General features: G+C 45.1%; 3 protein-coding genes across 4 annotated transcripts in view; 2 read left to right on the forward strand and 1 right to left on the reverse strand.

Annotated features, from left to right (window-relative positions):
* mcu (mitochondrial calcium uniporter) overlaps nt 1-6,386 on the forward strand; it is a 54,868-nt gene extending 48,482 nt beyond the window's left edge. For both annotated transcript variants that reach the window (XM_071897957.2, XM_071897958.2), the window contains exons 5-9: nt 87-191; nt 321-481; nt 885-1,088; nt 1,824-1,940; nt 2,195-6,386. In XM_071897957.2, the coding sequence (XP_071754058.1) occupies nt 87-191; nt 321-481; nt 885-1,088; nt 1,824-1,940; nt 2,195-2,275 (668 nt within the window). In that variant the 3' untranslated portion in view covers nt 2,276-6,386. The remainder of the gene's footprint in view (nt 1-86; nt 192-320; nt 482-884; nt 1,089-1,823; nt 1,941-2,194) is intronic.
* Nucleotides 6,387-8,036: 1,650 nt separating this feature from the next.
* On the forward strand, nt 8,037-15,803 carry oit3 (oncoprotein induced transcript 3). Its single transcript, XM_071898038.1, has 9 exons — nt 8,037-8,103; nt 9,788-10,162; nt 10,300-10,410; nt 11,712-11,834; nt 11,959-12,081; nt 12,919-13,079; nt 13,816-14,228; nt 15,288-15,387; nt 15,645-15,803. Exons 1-9 carry the CDS (start codon nt 8,046-8,048, stop codon nt 15,801-15,803), a joined length of 1,623 nt encoding a protein of 540 aa, XP_071754139.1. The 5' UTR covers nt 8,037-8,045.
* A 1,413-nt stretch (nt 15,804-17,216) lies between these two features.
* On the reverse strand, nt 17,217-19,969 carry pla2g12b (phospholipase A2, group XIIB). Its single transcript, XM_071898042.2, has 4 exons — nt 19,315-19,969; nt 18,345-18,433; nt 18,070-18,235; nt 17,217-17,335 (listed from the first exon to the last, which is right to left on the reverse strand). The coding sequence occupies exons 1-4, from the start codon at nt 19,967-19,969 to the stop codon at nt 17,217-17,219; spliced, it is 1,029 nt and encodes a 342-aa protein (XP_071754143.2).
* Between the last annotated feature and the right edge of the window lie 608 nt (nt 19,970-20,577).

Here is a 20,577-nt window from a genome sequence, read left to right on the forward strand (position 1 = left end):
TTTCATGAGAGGTGAAGGGTGTTTCAGCAGGCTAACAATCGGTGCTCTCTCCCCCCCCCCCAAATCCCCCTTCTCTCTTTCTCCAGATGGGGCGAGGGTGGCCTCCTCCACAGGTATAGACATCCTGCTGCTGGATGATTTCAAGCTCGTCATCAATGACACCGCACACCTAGTGCGGCCACCGCGGAGAGGTGAGGACAGGCGATAAGACAGAGGCCGTACTCTGTACTCATCCTCCCACAGTTAGGGTCACCTCCAATAAGAGGAAGAAGTGGTTTAGTGGATTGCATTAAACCGAGTTTTTGTGTGTTTGTGTTCAGAGCTGCTGGCCCACGAGGAGGCAGAGAGGCTGAACGACGTCAAGTTCCTGGTGCAGCAGCTCTACACCACCCTGCGCATCGAGGAGCACCAACTCAGCAAAGAACGGGAGCTGATTGGACGACTGGAGGACCTCAACTCTCAACTCCGCCCCCTAGAGAAGGTCTAGCTTCCTTTGACACGTGTGACGATCACTTGTCCTCAGCCAAGTAGAGTATTTGCACCCCAGGGCGTCGTATTGATATTCTTGTTGTCGGACATTCAAGTTCATTAGTGTTCACTGCTGTCTAGACTCAACTTGGTGCATACAGCCAAGCGCAATAATTCAGAATTCACATTAAGGGTTTTACACAATCAAGTGTCTGACAAATGCTTGAATATTGAAATATGTGTGATTGTTTTTGCAATTTAATTATATATTCATAATTAGCAACTTCTCTCCTTATCAGTGCTGAAAACCTGTAATGTGAATTCTGAATTATTGCGCTTGTGTCTCATTAATATCTCAGTCTGGTTCTGATATTGCTGTGGCTTGACTGACTGCTTGCTTGTTGACGTCTGCGTAGGTGAAGGATGAGTTGAGTAAGAAGGCAGAGCGGCGCACCACCTGGGTGCTGTGGGGCGGCATGGCGTACATGGCCACCCAGTTTGGCATCCTGGCCCGGCTGACCTGGTGGGAGTACTCCTGGGACATCATGGAGCCTGTCACCTACTTCATCACCTACGGCACCGCCATGGCCATGTACGCCTACTTCGTGCTCACACGCCAGGTAAGAGACAACTAGACATGGCAAATCATACAAACGCACACGTGCATTTTATGTTATGATACTGACGGAGGCTTTCATGTTTCAAGTGCTTTGTTTGGGTGAAAAAAGCATCTTTTGCTGCCATATTGGTTCTCACTGTAGAGACGGTTAAAAAGCCAGCGCCACATGATCCAAGACATCTATTTGGCTCATATGGAACAAGCATATCAGATAAATATGCAGATGCCAAGCCGTTAAGGGATTTAAAAACCAATAACAGAAATTTAAAATTGATTTTGGAGCTGACTGAGAGCCAGTGTAGTGATTTAAAAAGTGCTGTAATATCATCTGTTGTCCTCAACCTCGTTAAAACCTGTGCTGCCGCATTTTGAATAAATTGTAGGTGACCAGTCATTTCTTTTTAGGAAGATCAGAGAACAGATCATTACAGTAATCTAATCTACTGGCAATAAAACCATCTAGTGACTTCTCTGCGTAGACTTTAGAGATAAAACCTCAGACTTCAGCCATAGTTTTTAGGTAATAAACAGCAGATCTAGTGACTTTTTTGACATGAGCTACAAAATTGAATTCGGCATCCAGAATCACCTCTAGATTTTTTTTTTACCTGGTGGTTTAACTTAAGGGAAAGGGAGTTAAAGATAGATATCTTGCCAATGTGATTTTGGTCCAAGAATATCTGATGAGACCGGTTCCTCTTACAGTGTGTTCTGTTTGTCTCTTTGTAACCTGCAGGAGTATATCTATCCTGATGCCAGAGACAGACAGTATCTGCTGTTCTTCCACAAGGGGGTGAAAAGGACACGCTTCGACATTGAGAAGTACAACAAGCTGAAGGATGACATCGCTGAGGTACGGCCGCTCGCTGAAATCTGTATATTTTGTGACACAAATGGAGCAGCGGAGTCACACTGGGGATTCACACATTTCACACAATGCTTGGATTTGTAGCAGCCATACGCGCGATATGTAGACCTCTTTTCATACCATTCCCCACGCTCTTCCTCTCCATGTTTCTCCTCTCTCTCTCTCTCTCTCTCTCTCTCTCTCTCTCTCTCTCTCTCTCTCTCTCTCTCTCTCTCTCGCTCTCCCTCTCTCCTGTCCAGGTGGAGTTGGATCTGAAGCGTCTTCGGGACCCGCTCCAGCTCCAGCTCCCGGTCCAGCAGCTCACCGCCAGTAAAGATTGATGGGAAGAGTGAGGCCCTCCCCTCTGAGTTCCTACATCCCTCCTTACCCCCTCTCCCCCTCCCTGCCCCCCCACCCCACCCTCTCCTCTCCGTCCAACCCCCTGCTCCTCTCTTTTTCCCCCACTATTTAACCCTCCCTCCCACACCCAGTAAGCCCATCCCTTTCTTGACTGTGGGAGGTAGTTTTCTTTTCTTTTTCTTTTTTCTTTTTTTTTTACTTTCCTGACTGAATACTCCAGTTGGAAATTGCAAGTGAAGCCGCGTAAAGAGAAGGACGGTGAGAATTAACGGGAACTGAAACCCTCTCACGGCCGAGGATGACGAAAAGGATGATGATGATGATGATGATGATGATGATGGAATTAAACTGGGCACTATGGATATGCCTCAAGACTCCAGAGGGGACAGCCTGCAGGAAAAACCCCAGGGGGGCAAACAGGAAGTGTCACACATAGACACGCAGAGGGGCAGCCATCTCTGAGTGTATGTGCGTGCGTGCGTGTGTGTGTGTCATGTACATTCTGGGGACAATGGGACACCGACCCCGGCCACCCTACGGGTCAACACGGCAGTGTTGTGCTGCTTTTCTAGCAGTCAAACTGTGAACACACACACACACACACACACACACACACACACACACACACACATGCCTGCTCTTGGATGGGGCGGGCTCCAGGGAGGGGCTCTGTCCCACGAATCAAAGTTTACAAGGAAGTCCTCGCCCCGCCCGCTGCTCTCTGCAGGGACGGGGGACAGGGCCGGGGCCCACGGCAGTCGGACCACCGGGGGACCCTCGTCTTCCTGTGGCTAAACTCTGCTGCCCTTCCCTCCCTCCCTCCCTCCCTCCCTCCCTCCCTCCCTGGGCCACGCCCCCCTCCGGGTGACGGACAGCTGCCCAAAGTGTGACCTTTTAACAGGAGCCCGTCTCGGCTTTCACAGGACGCGGGGGGACGACGCCTCGTTTCCTCTTCCTGTTGACGTCCAAGTCTGCGCAAGGATGAGAGTGCTACCGACAAAAACATCACTGTGTGTTCTTTTATTCCAAAAAATATTTTGGCACTTTTTATTTTGAAAGCCATAGTATATTTGTTATGAAAAAGAATATATATATACAATCAAATAAACAGATGAACAGAGGCTAGTTTTTTTCAGTGGGGGGAGGAGCTCTCTTGCAAACATCATTCAATTTCATTAGAAACTCATGCGCATCTCCTGAAGATCTCCTGACATTAAGGATCCCCTCGACACTTCAGTGCCCACTCTGTCTCTGTCACACACATATACACACACACTCCATTATATGCATTCACTACCTTGACCTTTCATATCTTTCGATGGTAAACAAACACACATAATATATTCCACAGTACCTACATCCAGTTAGGCCCCAGATACCTGCAGAACAGCACTGTCCCCCTGTGCATGGCCACCAAAGTAGAACAATGAAGGCAAATCAGGGTGAAAATGGCTTTGATGCAGCAACATAAGATACCAGTGTGGATCAGGCCATGTATTAAACTTGTTTTTTTCCACTATTCTCATTTTGTGAATTCAAAGATTGCCATGGAAGATGCTAAATATAACGTAGGAGTTAAGCTATTAAAGTGTTTTCCAGACATACCCGCAGGCATGCTATAGATTGAGACTTCTGATGAGCTCTGTGTATATTACGGCTTTAGAAGAAATAAAGCCGCATTATGGAGGAATGGGGTTTGAGTAAATGCCTTGCAGTACAATATCCCAGTCAAAACATGTTTATTTCCAAATTGGAAGCATTATTCTAACGGGTGTAAACTTACCATTTCCAGAATCTAACAGACTTGCTAACATGAACTGGTCTGTGGTTTAGCAGCATGTAATGTGTATTTCAATGTCTGATTATAAAATAATAATCAAAAGGTGTTACATCATGGAATTTTTCTGTAACCCTCCCTCATGAAGCTTAGCAAGTAGTCAAAAAAATAACAGAAGGGTACATATTAAAAAAACAACAACATGGCATTCATTCATAGGAGGCTTTTCATCCTGAAATAAAGTCAGAGTTCTCTCCTCCCACTGTTGCTGTGTCGCCCCCTGCTCCCTCGATGGTAAGGCAGGGTAGACTGCATGCTATGGTATGCCCTCAGTAGAAATTTGTGAATGTGTAGGAGCATTGTTGCAATTTTGTACTTAATTGGGACAGTTTTCTTTGCCGCATCTAGCTCAAGTCTCATCACCCCGATTGGTTATTTCGAAGATTATAGAAGCCATATCTATGTTGTCCATTCCAGGGATTGTCATCGAACGAACCTTTGTCAGCTTCAGTTAGTTTTGTGTTCATGTTGAGGATTGGTTGTTCTCTCTCTGACTCGTTCATGTCTAAACAGGTCTCAAAGCCAGCTTTTTCACTCTGAACTGACCGAGACCACTGTAGGTCGCCTCTGGTGAGGGGAAGCACAATGACAGAGACGCTAGTTCAACATCATCTTCTGCTTGTTTGTCATGTGTGGACAGCTGGCTGAATCCTGCTGCAGAGATCCCCGTGTTTAACTGCAGATTTTCAATTGAAATGCATGATTTTATGTAAAATCAAGTTACCCATGCGGATCTCAAGGCAGGATTTGGCCTTGCGTGTGTTACCTGGCGTGTGTGTGTGTGTGTGTGTGTGTGTGTGTTATCTCCAAGGGAAACGGTGCCTTTTGGATGTTAAAGGATTTAAATGGTATAAAAGATCTGATAAGTGATAACGGGAAGATCATTGAGAAAGTTGGTCTCCGTTGTAATTGGAAAGCAACTTCTGATATATTAAGGATGGCTCTTTTTGAATGTTTGTAAGTGGAAATCAGTTCTGCTGTGTGTGTGTGTGTGCGTGCGCGTGTCTATTTGTTGTATCCACATGTTTTTAAGAGTGCGAGTGTACCAGGGTTAGGGTTAGTGCAGATCACCATATCCATGAATCCTTTGTCCCTAATCGCTGCTGGTCAATAACGGTATAAATCAATTCCGCCCTCATCCCACCTCATAGCAATCAATAGCTTTAAATCCCTTGTTTCCACAATAGGCCAATTTACACACACGCTTTCACGCATACACACACACACACAATGTGACGGCGTTCCCTTGGAGATGTACTGTGGAGGAGTGAGAGCTAAGCCCTCTGTCTGCAGTCCAGTCCTCCCCACTGCTCACTTCTTTCTCTTCATCATCACCTCCTCCTTTTTATCACGCCATCCACCTTTTTATTGCCTTTTTTCGTTTTGTTTTTCTTTCATTTTTTTTTTTTTTTTTTTTTAAAACAAAATATATCAAATATAGGGAACTTTATTATAAAGCGGGTGTTGCATGAATGTATGTTTACATGGGAAATTATGTAAAAATAAAAAAGATGATTTATCAAAAAAAACTGCAAAGATAATTTAAGAACGTTGTTTGTAGAGATTCCTAGATGTAAAGGGCGGCGGACGGGGCTGCGTCTCGGCCCGCGTCTTTAGAATCTGCCCTGCCAAATCGGACTCAATCCCAGCCAACCAACTGCACCCCATCACCACTCCAGCTCACACACCCCTCATTTACCCCCATCCCCCCCCCCCCCCCCTGTGTAGACATGCAGCTTGTATTTATAGTCCCCCAATAGATGGAAAACCAGCCTCCATCCTCGGTGCACCTTAAGGGGATCTCTGTGACCTCTTGACCCCAGTTACTAACGTCCTGGATTGGAGTCCAAAGGGAGGTGTAGGGCGCACTCTGCTCGCATGTCGGGGAACACCTCCCACACGGCCCTCTTTACCTCACTGCTCCTGTCATTTTCATCCACCTCCAGCCTTCTTTCTCCCAATGACATTTATTCTATGTTTTTAAAACCGTGTGTTATGTTTTGAATATCTCTCGTTTGTGTGCACTTACAATAAAATATGTTTAAAACGCCTAAAGAGTGAAGCAGAATATAGGATTGAAATGATCTTGTACCATTCTGACCTCCTACCTTACTTTTATTTTATTTTATTTTTTTTTTGGTCTTTTTTTTCTGTTGACATCTGATGCTGTAATGTTGGCAAAAAAAGAGAAAATGTAAAATCCTGTATCATTTATGAAATATGTATAAAAGAGAAATGTAATTCAGTTATCAATAAAATCCTTATCCAGTTTTTGGAGCTGGTGGTCCGGTTGAAGTTTTTGTTTTATCTGGTGGTGAAGACGTTGTGATTAATGAGACACATTACAGATGTTTACAAGCAGCAGCCTGTCAAGGTCCTGACCATCTCCTCCGGTTCTCCTTGGCCTCCAGGTCTTCCTGTACAGGACATCCTATGAAGATAGACCTGCGGGGAGGAAAAAGACTCTTTGTTTGTATACAATATGGACATGTTGTAATACACCATGGTTATGATCTGATTATGGTCTATTAAAGCTAAATCTAAGTCTAAAACTAGCCATGAAAAAATATATATTTAAGCTTTTATAAAGACTAAAGAGTGTGAAAGACATTTAAAATGAAGCTGGAATCTTTTCCTGCACAGCTAAAAAGTAAAAATCGAAATGAATCTTTTACACTTAAAGTGAATCATTTTGCTCGAGAGTGGAGAGAAACTCTAATAATTAAGTAGTAATCTATTGATACATGCAGTGTAATGCCCATTTAAAGGCTATTGTCTATCAGTGTGTAGAGAAAACGCATACCAGTATCTTGAAATTGTTTCCACCTCACCACCTCAAAAGTCGAATCATTAAAACTGACTCCAAATTAATAAAACTGAAAACAAACCTAAACATTTATTTTAAATAAATAAAAGTTGGAAGCTAGTTTAGTCAAAAACTCCTAAGCTGATATTGAAAAGAAAACGGAACCCAAGATAAAAAAGAAGGTAATCATGAAAAATAGAGAACTAGTTACCTTTGCTGTACACAGTGCAGTTAAAGAAGAAATATGCATTGCTGCAGCAGAGTGCTGATTGAATCTGCCTGTGTGGCACAGAGGCAGGAGGCCAGGACAGCTAACAATGTCTGTTTCAAGGAGTAATCACAAAAGAAGGCTGACATGTTCCACCTCATTTCTTCTAATAGCCTTATTGATTAAAGTATCCATTGATTTAATTACATATGAGAAAAAATAAAAAGAAACTGCAAACGTCAGGATAGTTTGGGCACCTACTAAGTGAAAGGGGGCCAAGGCTTTAATGTTTTCTGGGTTAGATGAGAACTTACTCACTGCTGCTGGCACTGTGTGTCCTCAGCAAAGGTCTCAGTCTGCCATACAGTAAATCCTGAATCTTGGTGGAGGGTGAAAGATGCTTCAGCTTGACACTCAGCAGATAAGTCAGATCACTACTGCAGATTAGATCATCGCTCTGTCTTTACGCACCCTCCGAAACTGGAGGGATAAGAGTATTGGTGACAGAGAAAAGATTTAAGAACACGTGGAGAGATAAACCAAAGTATCATCACTCAAGAAACTCAGTATGAAAGTAATAGAAGGATATGTTTGTGTTTTTTTTTATTTAGGATCATGGGTCTGCAGATGGAGAGGACGAGGATGGGATGGAGTCTGGATCATAGGAGTCACTGGAAACAATGGGAGGATGGTCCTGTCACTGGATGTTGGGGAGCAGAAGCTGGGGGTCAAGGTGAGACAGACGTTCAGTGTGACACACACACACAAATACAGGCATGTACCAAAAGATAAGAGGCGCATATTAAAGACTGGCTTCCCCTAAGAGTGGACCAGAAGAGCTTCACACACACACACAGGCCGGAGCTTGGATTATCATCTTCAATCCTGAGAGAACACATCATGATGTTGTTCCTGCTCATCGTTCTGCTACAGGACACACTTGCTGTTGCAGCTGTAGGTGAGTGCAATATTTCCCATGTTTACACTCAATACAAACAAGTATCCCATGGTCTCTCTATGCTAAGATCATAATCACACCATTGTAGAACAATCGTTCTCTAGCGATCCGCAGTCACCTTTCGTTTATAGATTTCTATTCAAACTATTGATTCCTTATGGAGAACAATGAAATGGGATACTGCAGATCTATTACAATGATAAGTCTCAGAGAGCCTCATATACTGTATACTGAGCTGTTTTAGTCTTCTCTCCACACAGGTCAGGCATGGCTCCATGTTCCCTTAATGGCCATATTAAGTCATTCTAGTCCCTCCTAGAAGATTTAGAGCGTCCATTAGCATGCACCCGCTTGAGTCAGCTGTGCCCTCTGCCCCCACTGCGCTGCTCTAGCTGGAGCACAGTTGGTCAATCGTACGTCTCCAAAAACAGCCATTTATACTGTCGGCAGCCCAGGCCGCAGATTGATCCCTATGCTGTAATCGGGGGAGCAGGTAGAGGCAAGATGGATTGTCCATTAGTGGTTGGAGGGTTGAGAGTGAAGGCAGAGGGACTTTCAAAGAAAATGATGTGTGCGGTGAGATCATTTCACGGCCATAAAATTAGTCCCTGCTCCCAGAATGTTTCCTCTCAGCTTTGGGGACTCAGGTGCAGTCAGTAAATTTCTATAACCGTGAGTTGTTGTTAGTGTGTTTTCTATGTGTGTGTGTGTGTGAGTTTTCAAGTTTGCATTTATAACTGCAGAGATGGAGAAAGGAATGGTGGTGTTAGGCTACTTGAGATCTGCTTGTTGGCTGTATCCTCAATGTAAACCTCTGGTCAGTGTTGGTTCCAGTTCTTCCTTTAGACACGAGCCAGAAAATACTCCTGCAAAGTCAATTTGATTCATATTATGAGACAGGGTAAACATGCATCTGTGTGTTTTTCTATGGAGCAATGAAAGGCTACAGTATTGGTCGGAGTGGTGTGCAGTGGTGGGTACTGCTCCAGTGTCAGCTGCCATGTCTCTTACTCCTGGCCTGTCAGTGAAGATGCTTTGCTGCTGGGGGACATTACACTCCTGCTGTTTCACACCCGACCACCATCCACCCCTCCGCTGATGCCCAGTGATTAACACTCGTTCTCACCCTCGTCTGCGTCCCTCCCATCATCCCTCATGTCTTCTTGGCCAGCTTGGACTTAAGTCTAGCTCTTAATTAGACAGTTGAGAGGGTATACAGAGCATGGAGGGACGAGAGGCTATCGATTGTTTTGCTGCACTTTGTTTACTCAGCTCGTTCAGTTCACTCCCGATTCTGCACGACCGGCTGCAGTGAAAAGACTCATCATTGACAGAGCTTGTTGGATGGAGACTCCTTTGTGGACGGCCTGTTGGCTCTTAGTTCGATGAGAATTGACTAAACAGGTGTAATACTTTATCTTGACAGTCCAAAAGGTCGCTTCAATGTAACAAGTTTGACCAAGTGACCAGTATTGATGTAGCCTAGATAGGACATGGAAACGGATAGGGGGTTCACGTCTGCAGAAAATGACTGAGCTTGAGATTTGAATCATACTAACTGACCCAACTTCTATCCTCTCCATCCTCCCTATCCCTCACCCAATGTTCACTTCTTCTAAACATTTACAATTGTGTCATCTTGGCTAACCCAACATTTCTCCCTCACTCCACCCGTGTGTCTCAGCCTTGGACCCGTGCTCGGCCTACATCAGCCTGAACGAACCGTGGAGGAACACCGACTACCACGTCAACCAGTCCTCCGGCGTGCCCCTGTGCGACAGCCACGTGTCGGGGGAGTGGTACCGCTTCACTGGCATGGCCGGTGACGCCATGCCCACCTTCTGCATCTCGGAGAACCACTGCGGCACCCATGCTCCCATCTGGCTCAACGGCAGCCACCCGCAGCCCCGTGACGGCATCGTCACCCTGGCCGTCTGCGCCAGCTTCAACGACAACTGCTGCCAGTGGAATGCCAGTGCGGAAGTGAAAGCCTGCCCCGGCGGCTACTACGTCTACCGTCTACCCAGACCCTCAGTGTGCTTCCATGTTTACTGCGGCCGTGAGTGAGGATGTCTCAATGTGTAAAAAGTCCATTCAGTGTGTGCTGCAACCGTGTGGCTTGTTGATTTCCCTGTATGTTGTTGTGTTGATATGTGCAGGATCTTTTTTTCTTACCCCTCCCTGTATTTGTGTCAGATTTCTATGACATCTGTGATGAGGTGGAGTGCAAAGGTCCCCGGTGTCCCGAGTCGGAGTGTCGCTGCCCCCCTGGAACTGTCCTGGGACCTGACGGACAGACATGCCTGGGTGAGACAGAGTGCAAGGAAGAGGCAGGACAGATAAAGAAGTTGCACAACAGAAGAAGATAAGGGAGAGAACATGGAAGAGGAACAGGCTGGGAATGTGTCTCTGAGAAACAATAACAAGAGCAATAAATCACTGAGTGGATTTACACACACCCATTGTTCTGGCAGATAGTTCATATCCCAATTAAGGTCTTATTCCGGATAATCTGTTTACGTACGTCTTCATATCCAAATATCCATGTACATGCTTTAATAGGATATTCACAATATAACCATGAAGGCAGAACTAACACAGACATCACAACCCAACAGTTAACCCACTTTTGGGATTTTCCCCTTCAGACATCAACAATAGGGAAAGTTAACTGAGCACGCTTGCTCTTTCTCAGTGACACCCTGCTTCACATTCATGTGTGTTGAGAAAGGGAGAGCAGCATACAATCATTCTCCCCACCCTCATTTTCCTAGTTTGGGATTCAAACCAGCAGCCTTTTGTTTCAAAAGCCTGCTTCTCTATCCTCTAGATTTCCACAGTCCCCCAATTGTTGTCTCAGCTATCATATCTGGTTTTCTAATAACTGGGATATGAACTTATCCTGGCTAGTGTAAATAGGATATGACATTTATATGTGGCAATTCTTTAACCGGATGCTTAAATACCCCAAATAATATTGGAAGATTAATTTGCATGTCAACGCAGTGAAACAGGAGGGGTGATAGTACAATAACAAAGCCCGGTGAGGGAGGAAGCAATTGTCTGTTGTATTTGCTGAGTCAACTCAAGGTGGAGGAGGTGCACAGCATGGGGTGGGGAGGTGGGGGGTAGAGGGCACTTCACTGAGACTACACTGCACTGTACACCTAATGATGGGTGACAAGTATGCTATGGGAGCCCAGCCAGCCTGAAAACGGCCATTATCTCATTATTCACCCATCAAGCAAATCTGTCTTGCCCACTCTGAGAAATTACTTCTCTCTTCTTCATTTCTCTCCCCTCAATCAATGTCTCTTTCTTCACTCTATCGATGTCGGCCCTCTCTTTCTCCCCCCTCCGACCCCCTTCCACTTTTTTCAATCCTTTTCATTTCATCCTTTCACCATTTCTTTATCTGTCCTCGCAGTCATATTATAAAGTCAATTTTAAAGTCTTTTAAAGTCAATTTATTACTCTTCTGTGGAACACTATCTGTACTGACCTGAGCGGGCAAACCCCACCCATCTGGTTCTCATACTCAAACAACAAACATACAAAAATCATTTGCAAATACTATCTGACCCGGGTGTGGTGTGTCCCATGTGCAGATGTGAATGAGTGTGAGAAGGGGAACGGGGGGTGTGCGGAGGTGTGTGTGAACACCAAAGGCTCCAGTCGTTGTGAGTGTGGGCCGGGGCGCGTGCTGGATGAGGATGGACGCAACTGCAGAGGTACATTTATATAGGACCTACTGGTATTTTAAGGGCACAGCAGTCAGCATAGGACAGAGATAATTAAGCCGGGGAACCACACAGTGTGCTTTATCTCTGCCTCTCTCTCTCTTGCTCCATGCAGAGATAGAAGGCTGTCACGCTAACAATGGAGGCTGCAGCCATGGCTGCTCCTCGCTGCTGGACTCCTATCAGTGCCGCTGTCCCCGAGGGCTGGAATTGGGAGAGGACAAACGCACATGCCAGGGTGGGAGCAGTGTGTGTGTGTGTGTGTGTGTGTGTGTGTGTGTGTGTGTGTGTGTGTCAGAGTCCGATAAACTGACAGATAGACTGAGAAAGATGCACACTTAATCTAAAAAGATAGGTACTGATATGTACTGTAGATAGTACCAATATGGGTATGTTTTTTTAAGGCCAGCAGTCATCTGTAGCTGATATTTTGTGCCAATATTCAATATCTTTAAATTTGACCATTTTTATACTAAAATTTCCCACAAAATGGCAGGGTAGAATCACTCCTGAAACAACATTTAGACCATCATACAAAACTAAAACTCACCACTGAAATCCAGACTAATGAAATTCTCAGGGGGGCTGACCCCACCCATTCAAAGGTAGGGGACACATTAAGCCTTTAAATGGAAAAGTAATTGAACAATTAAATGACTAAACAAAATGTGCAAAGAAAATCTAATTTCATTGCAGTTTTTATATCTGTCCAACCCTAGGTGATAGCTTTTATTCTTTCCCATTAGGTAGACAATCCAGTGTCAGGCTGAATAGATGAAGAACTCTTTTGTTTCCCTGTCAAAACGTATTAATTCAAAACTATAGCCCAGATCTCATCCCTACACCGGCACAGTATCTTGCTTTCCCGCTATATGGACTGATTGTATGGTCTGTTTTTATCCCATGATGATGTACTGTATGTGTTTTTATCTTAAACTGCTGTATTCATGTTCTGTTTTTATGCCCCTTGTGATTTGTGCTATTATATCTTACTATGGGATCGCAGTATGTCATGCACACGTTCCACAGTGTAAATGTCTTTTCTTCTCTGCCTGTCTGCTCCCCTGACCTGCAGTGCCAGTCCAGTGTGACTCCAGCTCTATTAAAGTGTCAGTCCCTAAGGACCTGGTAGGAGGGTTGGAGCTGTTCCTGTCCAACTCCTCTTGCCGTGGCGTCTCCAACGGCACGCACATCAACCTCAGCTTCAGCCTCAAGACCTGCGGCACCGTGGTGGAGGTCAGAACCGCCGAGTTTGGGCTTAGGTAGCAGAGGTTCTGAGACTGAATGAGCAAAGGGTGAAGTCTGTACGGCTTGGGGCCAAGGGATTATATTATTATTAATATTACATTACTAGGAGAAATATTTGATCATTACATGACTATTAAAAATGCTGAACCTTGACAGATAAGTTTGGTGATTTTGGACCTATATATAATTTGTCTCTTACATACCTGTAGTACTTGGACCTGCAGAGAATATTGACTCCCCAACTCAGCTGTCAGTTGAAAACAGTCCAAATGGGGTTTGTCAAAATATCCCCAAAAAAGCCATTTGTAGGATCCACAGGGGAGTTGAGAGTAAACAATTGCACATGGAGCCAGGCAGAGTTTGGTAGAAGACTAAACAGTGGAACAGATTGGAAATGGTGCGGTGCTGCTGCTTTCTGGGCTGTGGATAGAAATATGTTGGTTGGTCGCCATATCATTTTCACAGACTGGCTTTTTTGGAGATATTTTGACATATCCCATTTGGACTCATTGTTAGTAGCAAGAGGCCTAGCAATGGAGCTTGTCATTTCAACCGGCGGCTGACTTGGGAGTCAATTCTCTGCGGGTCCAAGCACTACAGGTATGTAAGAGACAAATTATATATAGGTCCAAAATTGCTGAACTTATCCTTTAAATGTGGGTTTTGAGATTATCACTGACTGGAAATGCCATTGAAGCCATGTAAACTGAATCTTGACACCCAGGTGACTGATGACAAGATTGTGGGGACCAACCTGGTGACGGGCCTCCCAAAGAGCAGCCCGGGCAGCAGCAGGGACATGATTGTCCGCACCAGCAAGCTACTGCTCCCGGTCACCTGTGAGTTCCCCAGGGAGTACCAGGTGTCGGACGGCTACGAGGCAAGCCTGCGCAGCTCGGCCCTGGAGCTGGCCGGCCACAGCGAGGGCGTCTTCCCCTTCTCCCTGGAGCTCTTCAAGAGCGCCGAGTTCTCTGAGCCGTACCGTGCCCCGCCCCAGCTCCGCCTGCACGACTCCCTGTTCTTCGGGGTGGAGCCCAGGGAGCGGGTCGAGGGCCTCGCAGCCCTGGTGGACAGCTGCTTCGCTACACCAAGCCCCAAGGCTGACCAGGCCCTGAAGTATTACCTCATCAAAGACGGGTGAATAGTATGGAGCGCTTATCAATCTCTATGTCACATCATTCTGCACATTGGTACCCCACCTGTTACAATAGGTAGGTACATAACTAGATTTCTGTTGCACTCTCTACTGCCAATTGATAGAATACAATAGTGATTCAATCTATACCTAAGTTCAACCCAGTTCATGAAAGCTTTGGCCTTTGCTATATGTGCTGTTCTAAGCACCAGGTGTCTGGTAGGTCTTTTCAATGACAAATCCTCTGCTGCCCAGGGAGTGATGTGTTTTAAGTTACCGGAAGCAGCAACAGCAGTTTGTTTGGAATAAATAGAAGATCTCAGTAGTATGAGCAGCGGTTGCCACCAGCTGAACAGACAAAGAAAAGAGCGCCACCTACAGAAAGTCGAACTTTGAGGTGATCTCTGGGAAGTGCAGTGCAGAAACACCACAGCAATGAGCGCTGAGCACCAAAGATGTCGCCAAAATAAACAAAATCTTGAAGTGTCTTGCTCATGAGTACAATGGAACTTGCAGTATATCATCTCAGTTTTTAATGGCAGCAATGGTTTCAGGCCTGCGACAGGAACAGACAGCCCTTAATGAGCGTCAACAATATCAGAAGCAACCGCAGCCTTCCCACAAGACCTTACAGTCAGCATCTTGACAGTAATAGGACAGGAAAGCTCCAGTCCCTCAGTGGAATTCAAAGTGAAAAGTGTCAGTGGCCTCTCACTCTGATTTATGTGGAGAGAAAACAGAAGAATGGTTTGGGTAGAGAAATCGAAACACAGAACTACCTCATCATCTGGGAAACACTCGATTTTGGCAAACTGTTTCTCCCCTGACTCCGGAGAGACAGGTTTCTTCTAGCTATTATATGGACGCCATGCTAGAACGGCACAGCAGGGCTATAATCTATTTTCACAATTTCCGATTAAAAATACAACAGTGCTTCTGAGCCTGAAGGCGGCTAACGGTGATGAAGCAGCTTGTTAGAAACATATATATGGATCAGTGAGTACTGTGCTAAGATATTGACTGCATGCGTAACTCTTTCCCCTCTGTGGCTTCCTCTCCAGGTGCATCTCAGATGAAACAGTGAGGCAGTTCTCATCCAAGGACCAACTCTCCAAACACTACCAGGTCCCTGTCTTCAAGTTCATTGGCAAGGACAACCGAGTGAGTAAGAGAACCATGCTGGGAGCCAGCTGGCAAGTGTGTGTGTGTGTGTGTGTGTGTGTGTGGTGCATGCTTATGTCTGTGTAGGGGCATATTGTTTAGACTATTTTTCTAGACAGCATACATTGTATCCTGTGTGTGTGAATCAGCAGTTCTTTCTTGCATGCTGGTGGTGCTACGCATCTCTCTCTCTGCTTACAAGAAGCCTGTCTGCTGTTAAACTGTGTGTGTGTGTGTGTGTGTGTGTGTGTTTACAGGAAGTGTTCCTCCACTGCCGGGTGCTAGTATGTGGGGCAGGAGACTCCCGCTGTGCTCAGCGCTGTCGGGGACGAGTGCGCCGGGAGCTTTGGACCAGTGATCCTCAGAACCAGCGGATTCTAAGCGGAGGCCCCATCTACATCCTGCCTGAGCCGTGACACCCACATACAGCCATCCACACAAAAACGCCAGTGAAACACCATGAAGGAGCATGACGTAGTATAAGAGCACCCACCAGCAGGCTGAAGCCAGGATTACAGAGGCACATACTCAAAATCAGAGAGGCAGAGAAAGTTGTAGAGTAAGGGAGATAACCACCATAATAGTTTATTTGGTGTACAGTAAATTGGCACAGAAATGTATGTATACACACACAGAGGAGTCAGTCGTGCTCGTCCCTTTGAACGTCCCACATGTACCAACACACATGCAAAGGTGTATACACTCATTCCTATACAAGTCCCAATGCCAGTCACGCTGCTGTGGTTTGCTGGAACTCTGGTTAATACAGACCAAGTTTGTGCATCTCTGCCGCTTTGGCCAAAAGCACAATTTACTGACATTAAAGTGACTGACATTTCTATTAGAAATCATTTGGAGAGGGGCCACAGTTCATTTGTAACTACCACAGCATGAAGGATGTTTTTCTAGGTCACAGTTGCAGGCATTTTTCAAGCCTGATTACGATGCCCCGCTTACAGATTTAGTGCATTTATGAAAATGGTTTGTATTTCATACCAACATAGACTTGAAAAATACATGTAGAGCATCCATAGATACATTCCGCCTCATTTCCTCAGTATATATTCTCGATGTTTGGAGAGCACGTCACACAGTCCTGTGTGGTGGAAAAGAAATATCCGTGCCGAGAAATTATGCATGCACTTCATCACTCTGGCAATTAATATGCACTTAATCACATCAGATACATTACAATTAGTAATGTATTTATTCATAGAAAAATAACAAGAAGGCAAATAACTTACATCAAACATTAACAGAGTACCAGTAATAGATTACATTACATTTACATGACACTGGCTTAAGTTTGTTTTGTGCAGACTGGCTTGATAACTTTCACATACCGATATACAAGGAACAAATTGCTCCAGCATAATGAACTTGTGTCTTGCTAGAGGAAATTAATCCAACTAAAATAACCTCCCCATCAGGCACATCTTTGGAGTCATCAAAATAATTTATGGTAATGGAGTCATAGTCTTGGCCTAAAAATGAAGTTGAATATGGAGAACAAATGTTGGAGGATATAATATGCATGAGCAATTTATTAATTTTCTGAAAAAGAGCTGGTCATATTCAGATACTTAATATTCGCTAGTGCTGCATATAGATAAAACCTATGAAACTCTTCATTTGCATTTCCCATTTATACCCTTTTCAACTCCCAGGCTCTGAATCTGGAGAGGCTTTTTGTTGTCTGTTTAAATTTGTGAAGTATTTCCTCTTTGACAAAAAAGTCTATAAATATGTATTCTATGGAAACACCCTTGACTCTGTCATTTGTCCCGTGAAACACTGTAAGTATCCATGAGTGGTCCATGGTGCTTCTGTCACAATTCATCCTTCTCCTCTCCCTCACAGAGGCACGCTGCCCTCTGGCTGTTCATGTAAGGCCTGCACCCGAGCGTCCACACTGTGTTGTATAGGCCATCTGCCACTGACTCACAGGCTGAGAGAGAGAGAGAGAGAGAGAGAGAGAGAGAGAGGGAGGCAGAGTTTAATAACTTACTTCATAATTAAGTAATAATCAAACAATTGCAGTATTTGAGCAGAGGTGGGGACTCGAGTCACGTGACTTGGACTCGAGTCACATTTTTAATTGCTTGAGTCTTGACTTGATGCATGAAGAGAAGACTTGAGACGTGACTTGACTTTGATTTTGTACTTTGATGACTTGAAAAGTCTTGACAAAAGATCTTGTGTTTGTGTAAATGACTTAGATTGAAAGTGATGAGATTTGTTCCAACAGACGACTGAATTTAAATTCTGTTTTCTGAATTTGTATGGAATGATTGAACTTACTGAAGTTGAAACTGATTATAGAAATCAAACTCATGATGAACTTACCAAGTTTTTATCCTATTAAAACCATATTGCATTGAAAAGTCCTAGATATTTAGTTTTCTTTAAGATATGAAAATGATTCTTGACTATTGATTTGTTCTGACTTAAGACTTGACATTAATGGCATGGACTTGACTTGGACTTGACCTGGTATTCTACAATTAGGCTTGGGACTTGACTTGAGACTTGTGCCTCAAGACTTGAATTGGGACTTGAGCAAAGTTGACTTGGTCACACCTCTGTATTTGAGATACTGCTGGCAGTCATATTAACACCGTCCAACATGTCTTGCTGTAACACCTGACTGAGCATGTGGGAGAAGGTCTGAAAACATCTCACCTTGGACCTTGGACACAAAGCCCAGACTCTTCTTGAGGTCGGAGCAGATGCCATGCAGGCACCAGCGAAACTTGGAGTCACAGCGGTACTTGCTGGTGCCACAAGTATCATAGCACATATCAAGCTGGTCACAGCACTTGGTCATGGCAGGGATTCCCAGGTCAATCTGTTAAAACACCATATTGTGTCAGAGCAGTGTATGCATACAGAGGTAATAACTACAGTATTATGTGAGCTTAATGAAGAAGTGTTGGTGCTTTTAACAGGCCACATACAGCTCCGTCTACCTGGAATACCCCTAGAGAGGTGACGCAGCCGTTGGGCTCTGGGACCTGGTAGCCGGGGCGAGGTTGAGGAGCTTTTCCTGAAAAAATAATGAAGATCCATCCATAGAAATTAGCGGAGGTACATTGACAGACTAATGTTATTACCTAGTCCCAATCATGGATCTCTAGCTCTGTTTTGTCTTTTTTGTCTTTGTTGAGCTTGTTACGTAAACCCAGTGTTTCCCATCTGTTTCCCATTCTACTGTGTGTACTGCCATGCTAAAAATATTTTCAAAATAATTTTATTTTTGGACGAAATGGTTTCACTTGGTACACTATAGGTTGCTATGAGGACTAGACCAGTGTGTCTAGGCGCCACTGCTGAAATTTTTTTTTATCAAATGTTGCCTATTTCTGTTGTGACGCACCTTGAGCAACGTGACAAACAGCAACGTGTGGTCGCGGACAGAGTGTGGGAAACACACAGACACACTGCTGCCTGTAGTGTTTGTATAATCATTCAGTCATTTCCTGTCACGTCGGGACTTCAGGGCCCCTCAGAGGGTTTCATGTGTGTGAGCATCTTTATCTACAAACTGCAACCTGTCAGAGAAACTCTGTATGGATTGTGTAACAGCTATGAAGCATTTGTTCTTACAGCTATCTCCCTGACTGATAACCAGAATGCATTCACATGTCATGGTTCAATCTCAGCAGCCAGAGGGCCAAATCAGTTATCTTAGATCATGGGTTTCAAGTAATCAATGGCTGATAAACTGACATCAGAGGTGAAAAAATACATTTGAGAGGAAAAGTGAGCCAAGAAAATAAATCTATCATGTCAGAAGCAATTCTGGATGTAGCCAGCGTTAACACTTAATTGAAAAACTGCTGTGTGCATGAAGCGACATTATGATTCTTTAACAAAGTTACAGTATTTGAAGTACATGCACACTCATATATATATAAAGAGTCTTACCATATCTGCAGCGGTACTGGCACACACCATCGCGGCCCCCCACCAGCTCCACCAGAGAGTCAAAGTATCCGTTGACAGTCTGGAAACTGCCTCTAATGGAGTTGAGCCCCCAACCAGAATCCTCTTCTTGGGCCAAGGGCCTGCCGAGGGACTGGTCCGCCTGGACCGCCTCGATCTCATTCCCCTCCTCCTCAGCAGGTTCCTCCTGGGCCAGAGCTTCACCAGTGAGGGCCTCCACAGCAGGGGCATCTGCAGCAGGCATGTCACCCATCGTAGTGTCAGTGTCTGTCCCGGCTGGTTCCTCGGCCGCTGGGCTATCAGCTGCAGGTGTTTCAGCTACTACCTCATCACCAACAAGGGTTTCAGCGACGGGGTCCTCAGCTGCAGGGGAATCAGCTAGTGGGACATCCTCAGTTTGGGTATTGGACTCAGCTACTTGCTCTTCAGCTACAGGCTCATCAGCCACTGGTCTGTCCGCATCCAGGTCCACAGCTGCAGGAGCAGCTCCCACAATACCATCAGCACCCATGGGTTCAACAGCAGCAGTGTCCACAGCGGGGGCCTCCTCCTCCTCGTTTGCTTGGTAGTGGCCCAGAGTGGCACACATGCCTGAAGACAGGCAGAGGACGAGCAGGACCACAGTCCGGGGCAGCATGGTGTCAGGCTGGCAAGGACCCAAGCAAAGGAAGCGAGGTGTTGTTTAAAGTGTGAGAGGAGCTTACTCAGCACTTCAGGGAAGACGTTACCTAATGGGCGAGTTGAGGTGGGTTGGTCCAAGCCCACCTTTCGCCACAATAAAAGCCCAAAAACTTCACTAGCTGCAGCGTGTCTGTCTATGTCTATTGTTGTCCTTTCAACGACCCTCAGCAGACGTCTTTTCAACTTTCACTTTCGCCCCAAAACCGACGTGAACAGACAGCAGACACAGTCTTGTCAATGACTTTTCGACCAAAACACTCTGTTTCTACTGGCTCTATCTGTGAGCCACGGTGCAGACTTTGACCGCTGATTAGATCAGGCAGACAGCGAGGCACTCTGTGATGTTGGGGGCAAAGGTCACCCCCCATATCTCCAAAAGAAAGGGATAGCTTCTGTGAGCCCCCCTGATCTATTCATTCCCAACACTTTCAGTAGTTCATTAATCAGTCTGTGTAATTCTTGAACACATCAAACGAGTAATTTCATCACATTATTGTCAGCAAAGCTCTAATCGGATTCCTATGACTCAGAAGTCACAAGGAGCTTGAGCCCTGAGGAAAAGCT

The sequence above is a fragment of the Centroberyx gerrardi genome, chromosome 15 (genome assembly GCF_048128805.1).
Source record: "Centroberyx gerrardi isolate f3 chromosome 15, fCenGer3.hap1.cur.20231027, whole genome shotgun sequence".
In the NCBI taxonomy this organism is placed as follows: Eukaryota; Metazoa; Chordata; class Actinopteri; order Beryciformes; family Berycidae; genus Centroberyx; species Centroberyx gerrardi.